The 16076-nt window shown below is 41.4% G+C and overlaps 1 protein-coding gene across 2 annotated transcripts in view; it reads right to left on the bottom strand.

The window, feature by feature from the left end:
- Positions 1-16076, bottom strand: part of gtpbp1l (GTP binding protein 1, like) — a 196689-nt gene that overhangs the window by 169532 nt on the left and 11081 nt on the right. Inside the window, exons 10-14 of one of the 2 annotated variants that reach the window (XR_014595336.1) lie at positions 15641-15823; positions 15190-15325; positions 13683-13861; positions 12910-13050; positions 9184-10895 (exon numbers count right to left, since the gene is read on the bottom strand). Coding sequence is in view for 1 of the 2 variants with exons in the window: in XM_083970315.1 (XP_083826441.1) it covers positions 10782-10895; positions 12910-13050; positions 13683-13861; positions 15190-15325; positions 15641-15823 (753 nt within the window). In the remaining variant the exon portion in view is untranslated. Of the gene's footprint in view, positions 1-7605; positions 10896-12909; positions 13051-13682; positions 13862-15189; positions 15326-15640; positions 15824-16076 lie in introns of those variants that run through there. The other variant, XM_083970315.1, reaches the window with a different exon arrangement.

Here is a 16076-nt window from a genome sequence, read left to right as displayed (position 1 = left end):
TTCACCACGCTATGAGATAATAACAGAACGTTACCAGACAGAGTTGTTTGAGAGGTAAATTCATGCAAAACCGCTGATGCGTGTTCCCCATAGCGTGGTGAATGTGCAGGTCACAACTTGTCCACCAGAGTGTTTTGGAGTTGTTGGATTGTGTATTTGATGAGTTTGATGAGGGAAACCAAGAAATCCCATGAGCCGCCGTAGTGTAGCTCTGAGCAGCTCGCAGCTCTGCTGTGCCATTTTAAAAATAGCTTGCACCGACAATTAAAGGTAACAAACCTACTGCTATGACTATAGGGATTATGGCAATGGGCCAATTTGCCAAAATGTTGAACTATCCCTTTAACATTGGGCATCAGGTTTATATAAAATTCTTCTCTAGTGCTTCACTCTCTCAGGGAGTGTCAAGCAGGTGTGTGTCTGCACGGCAAAAATACTTTTACTGTTCTTCATCACAAACAAATCCCCACAGATAGACTTTAGACTTATGATCCATGTGCAGCAGAGAAGTGAGCGTCTTCATCAAAACGAAGCAGCTGAGGAGACAGCATGAACATCAAGTGGAAGGTGTTTGCAGCCAGATCTTGTATCTTGTATATCTTTCCCACCCAAGCCCACAGGTGGCTGTGGCTATTACATTATGATGATGCAAAGCACACAGCGCCGATCAATACCAGGCTGAGTGATTCTGCTGATGTTAGTGATGAGTGATATGAAAAAAAACAAACAAACAGAGAAAAGCTTTTTCTGAAATACACAGTGTGGGTATATAAATGTAAAATATAGTTACCACAGTGAGCGATAAGGTAATACTAACATTTTCAGAAAAGTAGCTATGTGTGAAGGCTCATAAAATAATGGAAAATGAAAGCAAAGAGAGCATGAAAGCAGGCAGTGGACAACAAATAACAAAAAAAAAGAGCTGGATAGCAGGAGAAAAGAGGACGAGTAAAAAGTTTAAAAAAAATAAAAAAATAAAATGTTGCTCTATGCCGAGTTTCTCCTGAGCGTTGCAGTCCGTTGGGAATGACCATGGGAGCACGGCTGAACATGAATATTGGATGACCGGAGACACTCTGGGAGGAGACCACCCTCTGAATTTTAACGGCGAAGAGCTGAGCAGGAGTAACATTAGAGGTCACACTGCCAAATGCCGTGACAACGACACCGTCCTGCACAGGAAATGATGGGCTGTCAAGACTGAAGGCTCAACTCCCCAAGTGTTTGTGCCTCAGTGATAAAATAAAATGTGTCTGTCCTGCCATTATCAAGCAACATAGGAGGTACCTATAGATTCTCAAAGGCCATTCTGAAACCAGATACAACATCCTGGCATTTTGACAGTTCTCCGAACCAGGCAATCCAAGCTCTGGGGCGATGGGATGGATCGGTGAAGGAACTGGAAGCAGCATCAATCACTACCGCTAAGTCTGATAATGAGCCGTCCATCAATTGATCAATCAAAGACTTGATCTTCTCGTAATTGAAGGAAATCCCCATTGAAGCATACTTTGGAGAGGTAATTAGCTTGTAAGATGTTATCACAGCATCATTTATTTGCTATATCTACAGAGACTTCAGGGCTTTTTCCCCACACACACACACACACACACACACACACACACACACACACACACACACACACAGTGCTCATTACTGTCCGACTGTAAGACGCTCCTTTAATGGACACAAGATTTGAGCACACGATTTGAAAACCTAATGGACCTGTGGGCCGTGAAGTTATTATAAGTCGTCCGGAAAACCATTTGCAAATCAGAACAATCTTGAAATAATCTTTAAAAATATTGAACTTGTTGAAAATTGTATTTCAGCAGAAGTCAAGCTTTGCAGGGAGTTCAAATCACTGCATCATATGTTTGTTTGCCATTTTGGATGTGCTAATTTAATAATCTATGAAAAAACTGGAGCACCAGCTGGCTAGCTAGCAATAGAAGCAAAGAGAGTAAAGACAGGCGGTGAATCAACAAGTGATCTCTGGCCCTGTTAAATGAAAAAAAAAAAGGAAAAACTGATCTTCCGCTGTTTCCAGTTCAGTCCTGGATGTTCAGTCGTTAGCATCAAAATGAAAAGTGCTTTCAGAGCAAATTATTTGGCCTCTGTATTGTTAAGGGGTCGGATGTGGGCCGCCAACATTTTCCCACGAGATGGAAAAAGATTGGGATCCATTAGAGTAATTAAACGCTGGAACATAACATTTCAGTTTGAGCTTCCATTAGTACTTCTCATCGTTAATAAACCAGTTGCAGAAAATGCAGCAGGATCTTTCACTAGACTTATAATCATCTTAGAAAAATGTATGTTATAAATACAATGTGGAGCTTTAATGCTATACAGTCTTGTATATGTTCTGTTCAGTGCCAGTTGGTATATAATGATTGGATTCACTACTGTACAAAGAGCCACCGGTTGAACAGGACTAATTAATGGAGCTGGCCTCTCTTTTCCAGAACATGCACATGTCAAAATAAAACAGAAAAGCTCTTTTAGTCATGCGCTCGGAGCAGTTTAATAAAGACATTATTTCCTAATAACTTATCACCACTACTGACATCTAATGGGGAGTCAATTAGAAAAGTGTCACCTCTACTGTCTACGCTTATTAAATGATGTTTCATGATGGAAGTTATTATTAGCTATGGAGTCTCTTTCTACAATTTCCAAGTATCTGTATGGATATATAATTATTTCAGTCACTTTATGTGATGCAACTGTCACTATACCGCTCTTTTAAAATGTAATCATGTCAAACTATTTACAAAAGTAGGTGGAGAATTTCTGGGTAAGACTGATGAGGAATTGCACTTCCAAAGAATTATGGTGCTATATATTCTTGTTTTGCAGCCTATTACTGCAAGTTCTACTATTATTTGAATGGATACAAATAATTATTATACATATTATATCAAATACAGTATGCTGCAGTTCCAGGAAGTGGATCGATAACATGAACTATTTTGCAGGCTTCTCTTTAATTACAGTAAGTTGAGGGCTCATCATGATATTTTTTGCCATTACCCTGTGTAAATTACATTATACTTTTAAAGAGGTGAAGAAAAACTGTAGAAATAAATCACCTGACTTCTCCAGTGGTTGTTGGACTAATTTAATTTAACCCTCCCCCACCAAAAAAAAAAAAAAAAAGTTCTGAAAAATCAATAAAACATTGTCGGGGCGTTTAAAAAGTTTTTATCTCCCACCGTGTCATCTTCCTGCGGCAACAGCACAACTATTAAATTCAGCTGCAAAACACAGATGCTGAGGCAGATTCTACTTCAAACGAGCGATGGCTATCAACACACACACAGATGGCATTTCTTTGATGGACAGCCTCACACGAGCGTGGCAACATCAGCAGCCACTGCCTCCTATAAGATAAATCTTATTTTATGCTGCCAACTGCTGGTTCGTTTGATGACGGCGATGATGACTGCACATTGCCGTGCTGTTCCATAGTGCTGTTATCTGTTCTCGCTGAGATGACACCAGTGTTTATCTAGTTTTGAGGGGGGGCTCATGGACTAAAGAGTCCTCAAGTGCAGGCGACGATTACATTACTATAAACACAGTGCTATGTGTTACAGCCTTAAAGATGAATAATCCACAGCATAAATAAAGTAATCCCAAAACTCTAACATGGATCTCTTGGCTGTGAAACTAGTACAGTATATGCCAAAATCTGTTCTGTATGGGCAAAACTTTGCCTTTGAGTACTCATGGGAAAAACAAAAACCCTTTAGTTTTTTTGGCAGAAAATGCTGAATTTCTCTTATAGAACCTCCTGTGTGTTGAGTTTAGGTCCATAAAAACATTTTTCACCAGGCTTTCTGGCACAATGAAGCCACTTGGGATGACGCTGGTATTTAGTCATACTTGGTCTCTAGACTGCGCTGGATTACGCTTAAGGCTCTTTGTTTTTGGGGGGCTTTTACTAATTATACCCCACAAATTGGATTTGGGGTTTCATTTATCAGAGGGGATTTTTTTTTTTTTTTACTGCCAACAGAAGACTGACATGAGTCGTGGTAAGGAAGGTTGATGTTCATCTACAAACATACTGGTGCTACTTGGATTTCTTGGGTTCAGTTTAAAGGGATAGTAGCATTTTTTTTAAAGTGGGGTTGTATGATCTACAAATAGCCCCTAAGTACTTTAATTGCAGTAGAAGACTCTCTGCACTCCTCCCGTTAGCAACGCCAGCCCATAGCCCTGCCCAGAGATTTACAACATACAGTGTTGTGAACAGACCCAAAGAAACGGCCTATTTTCGCGGCCTAAAAGAGGTTTTACCTGAAAAAAAATACACAGTTCCATTGTTCGCTATAATATACTTTTTTCCAGCCCTTCAAAGTGCAGGAAAAACACAGTTTTTATTTGGACCTAACCAACTCACGTATCCCTCCGCCCAGGGTTAGCGCCCGCCAATCAGAAGTTGGTTAGGTCCAAATAAAAACTGTGTTTTTCCTGCACTTTGAGGGGCTGGAAAAAACTATATTATAGCGAACAATGGAACTGTGTATTTTTTTTTTCAGGTAAAACCTCTTTTAGGCCGCGAAAATAGGCCGTTTCTTTGGGTCTGTTCACAACACTGTAAGTTGTAAATCTCTGGGCAGGGCTATGGGCTGGTGTTGCTAACGGAAGGAGTGCAGAGAGTCTTCTACTGCAATTAAAGTACTTAGGGGCTATTTGTAGATCATACAACCCCATTTTAAACACATGCTACTATCCCTTTGAGCCAAATATTGTTTGTTGATTTAATGCAAATGCCTATTAAATATCAGTATCTTTAGGTCCCATGTTTGAATGTCTGTTGATAGAAAGAAGACTTCTTTTCTTCTTTCTACACTGCTACTGTGGAAATGTGACCATTTTTTACAAAACAATTACGTCCCACTGAGAGATTTGTAAGAATCTCAAGTTTATCTTCTGGCAAGGAGCGAAGTCTACTCATCCAACTTCCTCCCTCTGCAGGCTATGCTATCTGCCAACTTAATGGCATTTTCATTAATAATAGTATGAACTTTTCCTTTTCTTTTTTGTCACCGGGCCAGACCCTCCTACCCCACCACAGGCCACCACCACGTTGTAGTCAGTGATAAACGAACAGTGCCCCGGCTCCAGTGTTGGACTGAATCTATTGTATTGAGTTAGCAGACGGAGTGTGGGTGAGAATGGGCCCATCTCCACTTTTATGTGGCCTGCTACAAATGCATTGTGTGCCTTTAGGTATAGATAAACCTGCACGGTCGCCCTTCTCTTACATCAGACAAAGGTCCATGTGTTGCCAGATTGCTGAGTAGGTGAAAGGTGAATAGTTCCCCCATAATGTCCCATTTGGGGAATTAGCTGGGACTTCAGAGTCAGGCACTGCAATGATTGCAAAGGCAGAGCGGCTGACTCTTTCTCCACTCCCACCACGATGAACCCAGGGCTAGTTCTTAGCTGGTGCTACAGCTGGATGGTAATGGAGTTCAACTTATGAACCCTCTTTTTTTTCCTCATTTCTTTTCCAGACCAGGGGCCAGTTCTTGGTCTGTCAAAGCAAGAAAAACTTGCCTTGGTGGAAAAAGAGGTATCTGAGCTTCAACAGCTCGACAGAAACTTCTAGGTAGCTGCAATCTTCACAATCTATGGGTTAACACCCGGGTACATTTAATTTAAAAGTTAGTTCTTCATATATTAACATATAACTTTTATTATTTCAACAGCATTTAAACTGCTGTATTTCATGTTCTCTGGGCCTTTAGAGTCACTTAAATGCCCTTAAATTGGTGTTAACAACTTTGATTAAGATGTTATTATATGAAGTGCAGGAGAAAAAGGAAAACCCTCTGTTTCCTACAGCGGTGAAAACCTTCAGATAGCTTTTTAGGTATTCTGTGATCACAGCTCTATTAGCAGCATATTATGACTCACAGTGTGGCCTTGCTATCAGCTGCCTGCAGAATATATTTCATACAACTCATTATTCGATTGGACTTTCCATAGGAGCGTGAACTTTTTAAAATTAAATGTAAAATAGAGAGGTGTAGGTAAGATGCTGACAGCTCAGCCTGGCAAAGTGTGTGTGTGTGTGAGAGAGAGAGGTTGGGCTGCAACACTGAGTACACCCCTTGCCCTTTCAGAATCTCAAGTAACAAAATAATTCCCTCCATATCGCGCTCGACTTGGTCTGATGACTCTGCATATTTTGACAGCGATCCGGTCCGGTCGGTTTTGGAGACTCGGTGATGAAGCCCTGACACTCACAATAATGTGTAAGCAGATACAAATCCGAGGGAGACATAGCGTTGATAACCGTTGCTGCTGTTGGCTTTCCATCATGACGGACGAGCTTTTAAAAGAGCAGTCAGTATGAAAAACATGAAGCGTGAACTGGAATAAACAAAGAGATGTGGTGCAAGCGGTTGTTTTTTAATACTTTTATGAACTGTTAGAGCTGAGCTTTGACATGCCCCCACCTCCACGTTCATCAACTCATCTCAAACCCCACTGCAAACACTCACACCTATTTCCAATTTCCCTGCCATCTGGAAGAAGAACCTCTGTGAAAACAGAGGGGGGGAGACTTTGATTGAAATGCTACCAAAGCAGTCAGTTGTTACAGACGATACAATATTAAGGCCTTGGGTGTTTGAAAATAATTATGGCCGGAAGGATGACTTTTTCTGAACTATTGAACGGATTTGATTGAAAGCTCTTTGCATCAGCAGCAGGGTAAGTGGTAAGCCGTAAGAAAGGTGTTAGTGTGAAGGTTTTTGTGAAAGTCATTTCGGCTTCCTGTTGCCGATTATCCACGCAACTGTAAACCCATGCACATAGGACAAAGCTTCAATGAAAAAGTATCACGTGACGTTTGTGGAAGGAAAGAAATCTTAAACTTTCCCTCAAATATAATTGTGTTGGGTCACATTTGGCATATGTTGTAATTTTGGAGAATTCATTCTTTTATATTTAGCTTCTTCTGTACTTACCACAATCACATTGAATGTCTTTTCTATTCTTTTGAACATGTATATAACTAAATGGTTGGGTTTAAGTTCAATGTTGTGTTTCATGTTTGTGCTATTTTATGTTTTATGCTGCAGTGTTTGTACAGCCGCCATCTCAGCAAGGTCTCGCTTGTATAGGATGTTTTTTTTGTGTGTGTGTGTGTTTTTTTTAATGTTATTAGGACTGCTGGGTAAAATAAAGGACAAATAAACATAAAGAGTTATTATTATTAATGGTTATTGATGTTGAGGGACCTGTGACCCTGTGTAAATTGGAAATGGATGAGTCCTGTGGGGTTTTACACAACCTTTTTAAAAGCTTATTTATATTTATGGGTTACAAAGATTTCTGATCAGGATTACAAATTTCTAATTTCCGCATCTTACTACGCCAAGTGAAAATAAATACTGGACGATTTCATCTACATAAATCATAATGGCATAAAAACCTCCAAAGCAATTATACAACCTGGAAAAACAGAGCTATACTAAATCCCACCGGTGGCCTCCTGTCAGCTCGTTCCTATGACAACAGCATCAACTGAAAGTATTATGCACATTTATACATTTTGTATAACATCTTTATTTTAAAAGGATTTACAACACAAACTGTCACCACTTAATTTAAATGGCATCTTGTTTATCCTTAGTTAGTTTCTTCTGCACAAGTTGGATTTCTGTACAAACATACACACAAAATGTGTCCCTTCAAAAAAATAAACCCATGCACTATCGGTAAGAAAATGGTCAAAAGGTAAAAAGGTGGGGTTGGGTATGGGAGGGGGGGGTTTCTGGGCAATTCAGGGAGGTGGTGATCATCAGATCCTCAGACAGATCGACCCAATAGTAAATCTTTTGAATATGAAAGAGGGAGAGAAGTGAAAAAACCCTGAACAAGAAAAAAAAAAAAGCTCCTCAAACACTTTTTAGTTACTTTCACCATCTAAAACCCACAAACTGGGAGGAGGAGGAGAATGAGGAGGAAGAGGACCATCGAACAAGTGGATAAAACCAGTAGAAAAAAATGCAGTGAAGAGGATCAGTCAGTGGTAATAAACTGGAACATCCTGATTTAGCTTTGTCTGACGTGATCAATAGTTAGCACTGTTAGCTTATTAGGCACAATCTGAGACGAGTTTGCATTATCCATATTCTGTTGAATAAAAACACCACGCTCCACGTCTCATGCACTTAAAAAAAAAAAAGTGTGAAACCAACTGACTCATCACTTCTTGTGTCTGATTTATATTTGTATAAAATACGCTTCACAGCCAGTCGTTCATATAGAGAATAAGGAGATGATGTGCAGATTCAAGTCTTTTTTTTTGTGAATTACAGAAGTTCTTACTTGGCTTTTGACAAATGTGGTGTGTGACAAGTTCAGTTTTTGTATTCAAGTGGCAAAAAATACTAAAATAAGGTCCTTTTTTTCTTTTTTTTTGGATACACATGGATCAGTTTCTAGAGTTTTTGGTTGTCAGAGTGCTTTAAAATGTTAGAGAGTTGTGCTTGTTTGCCAGTGTACTGCAACAGTGCTGCAGTAAATCCTCCCAACACAAAGGTGATAATGTTCAGTGTGTGTTGAAACTGTTGTGAGAGAGATGTCGACTCGCCTGTACGATCATGTTGTAGGCTGTAGTCTGTGCTGCTGGGGAACAAACAGGAACATCAGTCAGTTTATTACAATACAAACTCACCAGCAGCACTTCACACTGCAGCCTCCACACCCTGACCGTACGGTTGAACCAACACCTCATCATGACCTTCCTGCAGGGACGTGTTGTGTTAGACTGCAGTGGTTTTATCTATAGGTGGACCTAACAAACAGCAAAGTAGGTGACATCATAAGGTGTCACTGTAACACTGGACGAACTAGAGGAAGCTAAAAGGGATATTCCGGTGTAAGTTTAGAGAGATCAAGAGATCAAGTTTGCCGACCTGTGGCTTCTCTAGTTGTAGCAACTTCAGGAAAGACCACACGATAGCGATACATTGCTGTCGATTTTATCCACCAGCAAACCGCCATCAAAAAAGCCACAAATAATGTTCAGAACAGCACCAGACTTCATCAAAGCCCATAATACGAGGCATCAAACACCTGCTAGCTTTGCCTGGTTTCTATTGAGAAGAGACAAAAACACAACTCATCTACTCTCCACCAGCTGCTTGCTACTTGTTGGAAAGCCCTGACAAGTCGATTACTGAATGCATCAGTGTTCCTCTCTGTCTGTTTCTAACAATAACTAGCAAGTGTTCACAGTGTTCACAGGGAAATGAACAAATGAGTCGAGTTGTTCAAACTATCACAGTCGCTGCATTTTCGGAACTAAACATCACTGGACTCTTTTCTTTTCTACTGCGCTCGGTAATCGACTCGTTAGGGCTTCTGCATTAGTAGCAAGCGGGTGGAGGAGAGTGAGTGAGTTTGGCTTTCGTCTCTTTTCAGGCAAAGCTAGCAGGTGTTTGATGCCTCGTATTATGGGCTGGGACCCTATTTGTACTGTTGACGAAGTTTGGTGCTGTTCTGAGCGTTATTTGTGGCTTTTTGATGGCGGTTTGCTGGTGGAGGAATCGACAGCAGTGTATTGCTATCATGCCGTCTTTGCTGAAGTTGCTACAACTAGAGAAGTTTGCGGTCGGAAAACTTGATCTCTCGATGGCAGGGCCTACTCTGTGTCACGGCGTGTTAGACCATGGGTTTAATTTACGCTGGATTATCCCTTTAATTCAAGGCTTTTCTCTATTGGCAGCATGAGACCTGTGTGAATTTAGAAAAGGGCTTGAATAAAAAATGTATAAAATCCTCTGTATTGCTGCATCAGACAGATGAGAGACTGTTTTCTCTTCATCTAGGAGGAGATGTTTCATGATAGTGCATTAGTGGCTCTAATCACAGGGAAAGAAAATAACTTTTCTCTTTAACTGGCCACAAAATTTTACCCGATGAAATCTCTGTTACACAAAACAGAAAGGTCCTCAGCGGGGGGGGGGGGGGGGGGACAACTCAAGCTCTCAGGGTAAAAAATGAACATGTCAGCTGTGTCTGTGGGACACTTGTAACTCTTCAAGTTTGGCATCAGTTCCCTTTCATTTCAATCCGATCCCAGCGTGTGTTCAAACTGTCAGTCTCAATGAGGAGGAACTTCTTAGAAAACAGGGGAAACAAAAAGCTGGTTTTCAGCCGGCGAAACACAAACGTTGACTCCTCCGACCCCCCGGTGTCGTGTCGTCCCAGGGGGTGGGGGGAAGGGTGCATCAATGAAAGTTAGGCCCACAGCAGGACGAGGAAGAGAAAAGGAAGGGGAAATGAAAGAGGATGGACCGAAGGTAGGCAAACTGGAAGGCAGGGAAAGTGACTGACGCCTCTGTTGACGGTTCACGCTATAGAAGAAACTCTGTTCAACTGCAGACGAGATGAACACCCCCAAAACTTCTGGATTACAAAAGAAAATGTTACATGTTTTATAAAGTCACCTACAATTCGCAGTTAACTGCAGTAAAACTCAAACTAGAAAAAAAAATTGAAAAAAAAAAATCCTCATCCTCTGCAGCCCACGGGTAAATACGCCAATAAAGCTTTAAATGGACTTCATCTGGAAAATAACTCACTCTTATGATTCAAAGTTGCTGAGTAATCACTTTATATTAAAGAAACGAGTGCAGTCGGTCTGTACACAACCATCAGAGCGGTCACTTTCCCTCCCTGTGAAGAGACGACAAGAGCCAAAGAGGAAATGAAGGGTTGTGGGGTTTTTTTTGTTTTGTTGTGGTTTACGCTGTGCCTGCTGCTCCGGCCGGCACCGCTGTGGAGATGGTGGCGGCGTTCAGGCCTTTCCCTCGATGCCTCTGACCGCCTCTCCTGCGCCCGCCGCCTCCAGACTTGAGCTGCACACACACACACACACACACACGGGAACATGACAGTGAGCTTATATCAGCTTAGACGTAAAGAAATGCATTTTTCACTCGTGTCTTTAACTAAAAAGGTCAAGAAGTTAAAGACGATGTTAAAGTTTCTCATAGTTATAAGTTTAGTTATAATATACAGTTTAATTATTGAATAGTTTATGACTCCACTGACCAGCCAACTGACAGAAACTATGATCACATTCTCTCCTTCCTGGGTTACAGTGTGATGTACAAGTGTTTTTTCAATGAGGATATAAAATGTTCATTTCATTTCATCCAATTAGACAATAATGTTTAATTGTGTCATAACCAGTGTTTATGAGGTCACAGTGAACTTTTACATTTTCACCACTACTAGATGTTAACACAAATACTGGAATAACTTATTTTTATCCATCTTAGCAACAGCATGAAGAGACAGAGACAAGGTGTAGTGGGTGGTCACAGCAGACTGTGTGTACATATACAAGACTGATGTTACATTTCTGTTCAGAATTACTTTTACAAATACATAGACATCCAATCACAGATAGTATATCTGTACAGAAACAATCATTTCTTGTATACATTGTCCTACAGACTGCTTCTCTTACAAATATTGCTCTTTTTATTGCTTAATATTTATTTTATGTTTTCTATAAACCTTCACTGTTGTCTGCTGCTGCAACACTGTAAAGTTCCACATCGTGGGATAAATAAAGGATTATCTAATTTCATGTATCAAATGGAAATACATCTGAAAACTCAAATAATAACATATTGCATTACTACAAACTTTTAATTTTAATTTTGAACCGCACTGAGACCGGTTCGGCTTGTTTGGTCCGCACGGAGGGGCGAGACAAGAGTTAGTTTGAAGGGAACTATACAGGTTGGTGTGACAACGCCCTTAGTTTTTCTTACAGAACATGTGCAGATGCTCTGTATTAGTTGAATTAGACTTCACACTGACAGACTGTAAGAATGTTATTTCTCTGTGCCTCGACTGTTTCTAAACCCCAGCCCACCACTGGGCTCCGGCTCAGCATCTACTTCACTGCTAAAAGGTGAAGCAGCTCAGTGGGCAGCCGTAAAACACAGGAGATGCACCGACTGAGGAGCTGATGGGTGAATATACAAAGTAAGACGGCGCTGAAGTGAAGCGTGCCGTGCTCACAGAGCTTCGGTTTGTGAAGTCGAGTCTGAGAAAAACAACAACATAAACAAACTGTAGGAGTGAGGGACGAGGGAGTAGAGTCTGCAGAAACCTCTTTACCTTGTTCTCCTTGTTTCCATCTTTACACAGAACCTCCTCCTCCTCTGCCACTGTCTGACGCAGCATGCCAAGACAGAGGGAGAGAGGGAGGGAGCAGAGGAAAAGGGCAGAAGAAGCAGAAAGGAGGTGGCGGTGATGATGAGCCGGCAAATAAAGAGGTAAGTAACGGAAAGAAAATAAGATAAATAAGGAGAGGGCAGGTGCAGCCATATGGAGAGATGAAAACAGGGCATTATGGGTAGAATAATGAGATATAAAGAAGGAGATTTGGAGGAAAAACAGTAAACACAGGAGGAGGAGGGAGAAAAATGTTGATAATTGAAGGATGGAGGAGAACGGGCGAGAGAGGGAAGAGTGAGAGAAGAATTAAGTGGTGAGTTTTAAAAAACAGTCAAAAGCAGGAAGGAACAGGAAGCAGGTGTTTCTCCTTCACTGTGTCAATATTACCTTGCCTTTTAATTTCAAAGCCATGTGTTAAATAAGGAATGTGCCCTTGTGATGCGACTCGACAAAACTCAACTCTGAAAAATATATTTTCCTATGAATGATACGATCCAGAGAGGAAGGTTACTGCCTTCTTTATTATCATATGTCCATGAATTTACCTTGGTTCTGTTTACTACGTACTTTTTAATGAGGGCACCGGCTGAATAAAGAATGTTATTATTAGTAAATGTTCATGTTTTTACACCTGACTTCTTTTCTTTGAGGCCTACTGGACATGGTTTTACTCACTGGTAGCTGCGCTGCGTTGGGACTGGGCGGCCGCGCTGTCGATCCAGCCTCCTCATTGGCCGCTGTGCCGATCTTCTTATTGGCCTGCTGCGCCTTGGCCTGCTGGGCCTTAGCTGCCTGGGTGTTCACTGATTGGAGAAGCTGAGGAGATTGAGCACAACATGACATTATTGTTACATAGGGATGTCACGATTACTTGTTTCACAATTGATCGTGGTATTAAAACGCCACAATTAATTAATCGCAAAGATTCCTTAATACCGTCACTTTCCAAAAAAGATTATGTTGGAAAGGCAGATGTGCACCAAAGTAAAGGTAAATGTAAGAAATACTGGTCCATTTACCTAGCGTAACGTACAATTGGTAGAAATTTAAATGTTAGCATGTCATTTGTGATAAAAAAACAAATAAACAATTAAAATAAACTTGAACATTTGGTATAGATGACAATTAATTATTTGAATATTTAAACACTTACAACACTGGACGATTAATACTTGGTTATATAGACTATTAATAGTAGATCCTTTAAATATTTAGTGAAAATAACTAGTAATGCAATTATATTTGATTTTACACTTTCATACGTTGTGAAATTAATTAATGCATAATAATCGTAATATCGTGATTATTTCTCGGACAATAATCGTACAAGGAAAATCTATAATCGTGACATCCCTACATTATTGTGATGTGAAATCAGCTGTGGTTGTTCTGGTGTGTGTGCGTGTGTGTGTGTGTGTGTGTGTGTTGATGCTGGAAGCCTCCGGTACCTTGGTGATGGTGCCCACGGCTTTGGTGCGTCCCTCCCTGAACACCAGCTTCTGGTCACAGTGCAGGTACTCGGGGGTCTTGATGAAGCGGAAGTGGACGGAGGCCTTGTCCCCTGTCCTCAGACAGTCCTTATTCATAGTCAGGATGGTGGCCGTTTGTCTGATGCTGCCACAGTGGACTGGTACGATGGCACAGAAACACAGAGAGAGAGAGGATTATTTATCTCTTTATAGGACTTTCTGTTCGGCTTTTCATTTTTTCATGAAGCTAGACCTCTTTATAAATTGTACCAACACACACAAGATCTACACAGGCTAGAACGACTGGGACATATTGATACCTCTGGGTTAAGTTTGACAGTGGTTTAAAATTCAACTAACAAACTATGAGGAACTATGCAAGTCTGGTCGCTCTTCCTCTGTTTTGCTAACCCTCCTCCTGGCCATGTGCATTTGTTTTTAACAAAGCCGGCGAAAAATCAATACATGGAGCGGTGGATAACGTTATATAACATTTATACAATGTTACTACGTGTGTATCTGTGTAGTTTTAACTGTCATAAACAAAAGATTGCAGGTTACGGAGTGCGTTTATGTGGCGGTGCCGCTGAGATGAGAGCTGGGACACCGGGGCGGCGGCCAGGTACTACTCACTCACTCGTAAAAAGTCACAAGTCATGTAGTTAACGATCACTACTACTCAACTACTCCAGAGCTTTTTAATTAAGGTAAAAATGTAGCATAGCCACGGGAGAAATCCTGCTTAGTTCCTGTTTAAAGCTGTTTTTCAGTTGTGTCTTTTAGTGAAAGCTAAAGTGAAGCTCTTTCTTAGCTGTGCTAACCTTGAGAAACTCATTCATGCTTTTGTCGGTTCAAAACTCTACGGTGGTGTTTCCTAGTCCTCCATTAGTCGCCTGCAACACGTGCAAAATGCCACAGCCCGTCTTTTAACCAACACTCCCAGACACAAGTACAACGGCCTCGCTCCACATTATTCATCCAACCTACTCACACTACAGGACAAAAACAGAGCTGAGGTCATACAACCAGTGTCTGTTGGTCAAAGTCTAAACATTTGAGTGATCGGGTGTTTTCTGTAGCCACACCCAGACCGTGGAATGACCCCCCCCCCTAATATGTGAACCATCACTGACCTGTGTCTTTTTAAATCAAAAAGGCTTTTAATACTTTAATACTTAACCCTCCTGTTGTCCTCCTGGGTCAAGGATGGAAGGACGAAAGGAAGGAAGGAAGGGAAGAAGGAAGGACAAAGTGATAGAAGGAAGGAAGGAAGGAAGGAAGGAAGGAAGGAAGGAAGGAAGGAAGGAAGGAAGGAAGGAAGGAAGGAAGGAAGGAAGGAAGGAAGGAAGGAAGGAAGGACAAAGGGAAAGAAGGAAGAAAGGAAAGACAAAGGGAACAATAGGAGGAAAGAAGGAAGGGAAAGGGGAAGGAAAGAAAGATGGAGGGAGGGAACAGATCAGAAGCATGTGGCGGTGCGTTCACTGACCCATGGCCTGGTATCTCGGGGATATCGTGGTTGGGTGATGCAGCACCAGAATCTCGGCCTCAAACTCCCAGGTGGCTACTGGCATCAGCTTCGGGGACACCATCACCATTCCTTTCCTTATGGATGAACGTTTGATCTGAGGACACACACACACACACACACACAAACACAAACACACACACACGCAGGAAAGTAAAACACAGGAAAGAACAGCAGGGTGAAAAAGAAAAACAAAGTCTGTGAGGTGATGAAGCCAAGACTTAGAGACAGAAGACTACCTGCTCCCACACGTTGGGATTTACATGCATTACAGAAGTGATTATAAAGTTAGGAAACTCATTTGTATGCATATTACATTTAAAAAGTTTCTGAATAATTCACTTAAAAAAAAAAAAAAACTCTGTTAGGTTTCCTCCCTGTCGATTTTTTTGCAGCAGATGGAAATTCATACCTTTTTTAGAGCGAAGGACGCCGTCTGTCCGCCGCGAACCTCTCTGACGGGCATCCGCTTGCGGTGGATGGATTTGACGGCGATGGGGATGAAGATGCCGAGCGGGTCTGGGCCTAAGAGCAGCGTGTCGTTGAGCCGTATCAATCCACGTAACGTAGTCCCGGAAACTACTGTGCCCACGCCCTGCAGACAAGACAAGAGGATCCACACATCAGTTACAGTCTCTTTTCTTTCCACAGAGACGTCGTCATCCATCCCACCGAGCCTGAACACAAACACCTGAAGCTGTGAAACTTGGCTTTATCATGAAGGTTCTGCCACAGTCGTCCTTTTCACAGCCAGAAAGTACAACTCTCAGTTTCCCCCCACAATGTCTGCTGGTTCTGCTTTCACCCAGGAAGCATTCAAGGAAAATAAAACTCTTGAAGCTTTCAGT

Source organism: Trachurus trachurus (genome assembly GCF_905171665.1).
Source record: "Trachurus trachurus genome assembly, chromosome: 1".
Classification (NCBI taxonomy): Eukaryota; Metazoa; Chordata; class Actinopteri; order Carangiformes; family Carangidae; genus Trachurus; species Trachurus trachurus.
The sequence above is the reverse complement of the archived record's forward strand: the minus strand, read 5'-3'. Positions and strand labels throughout refer to the sequence as shown.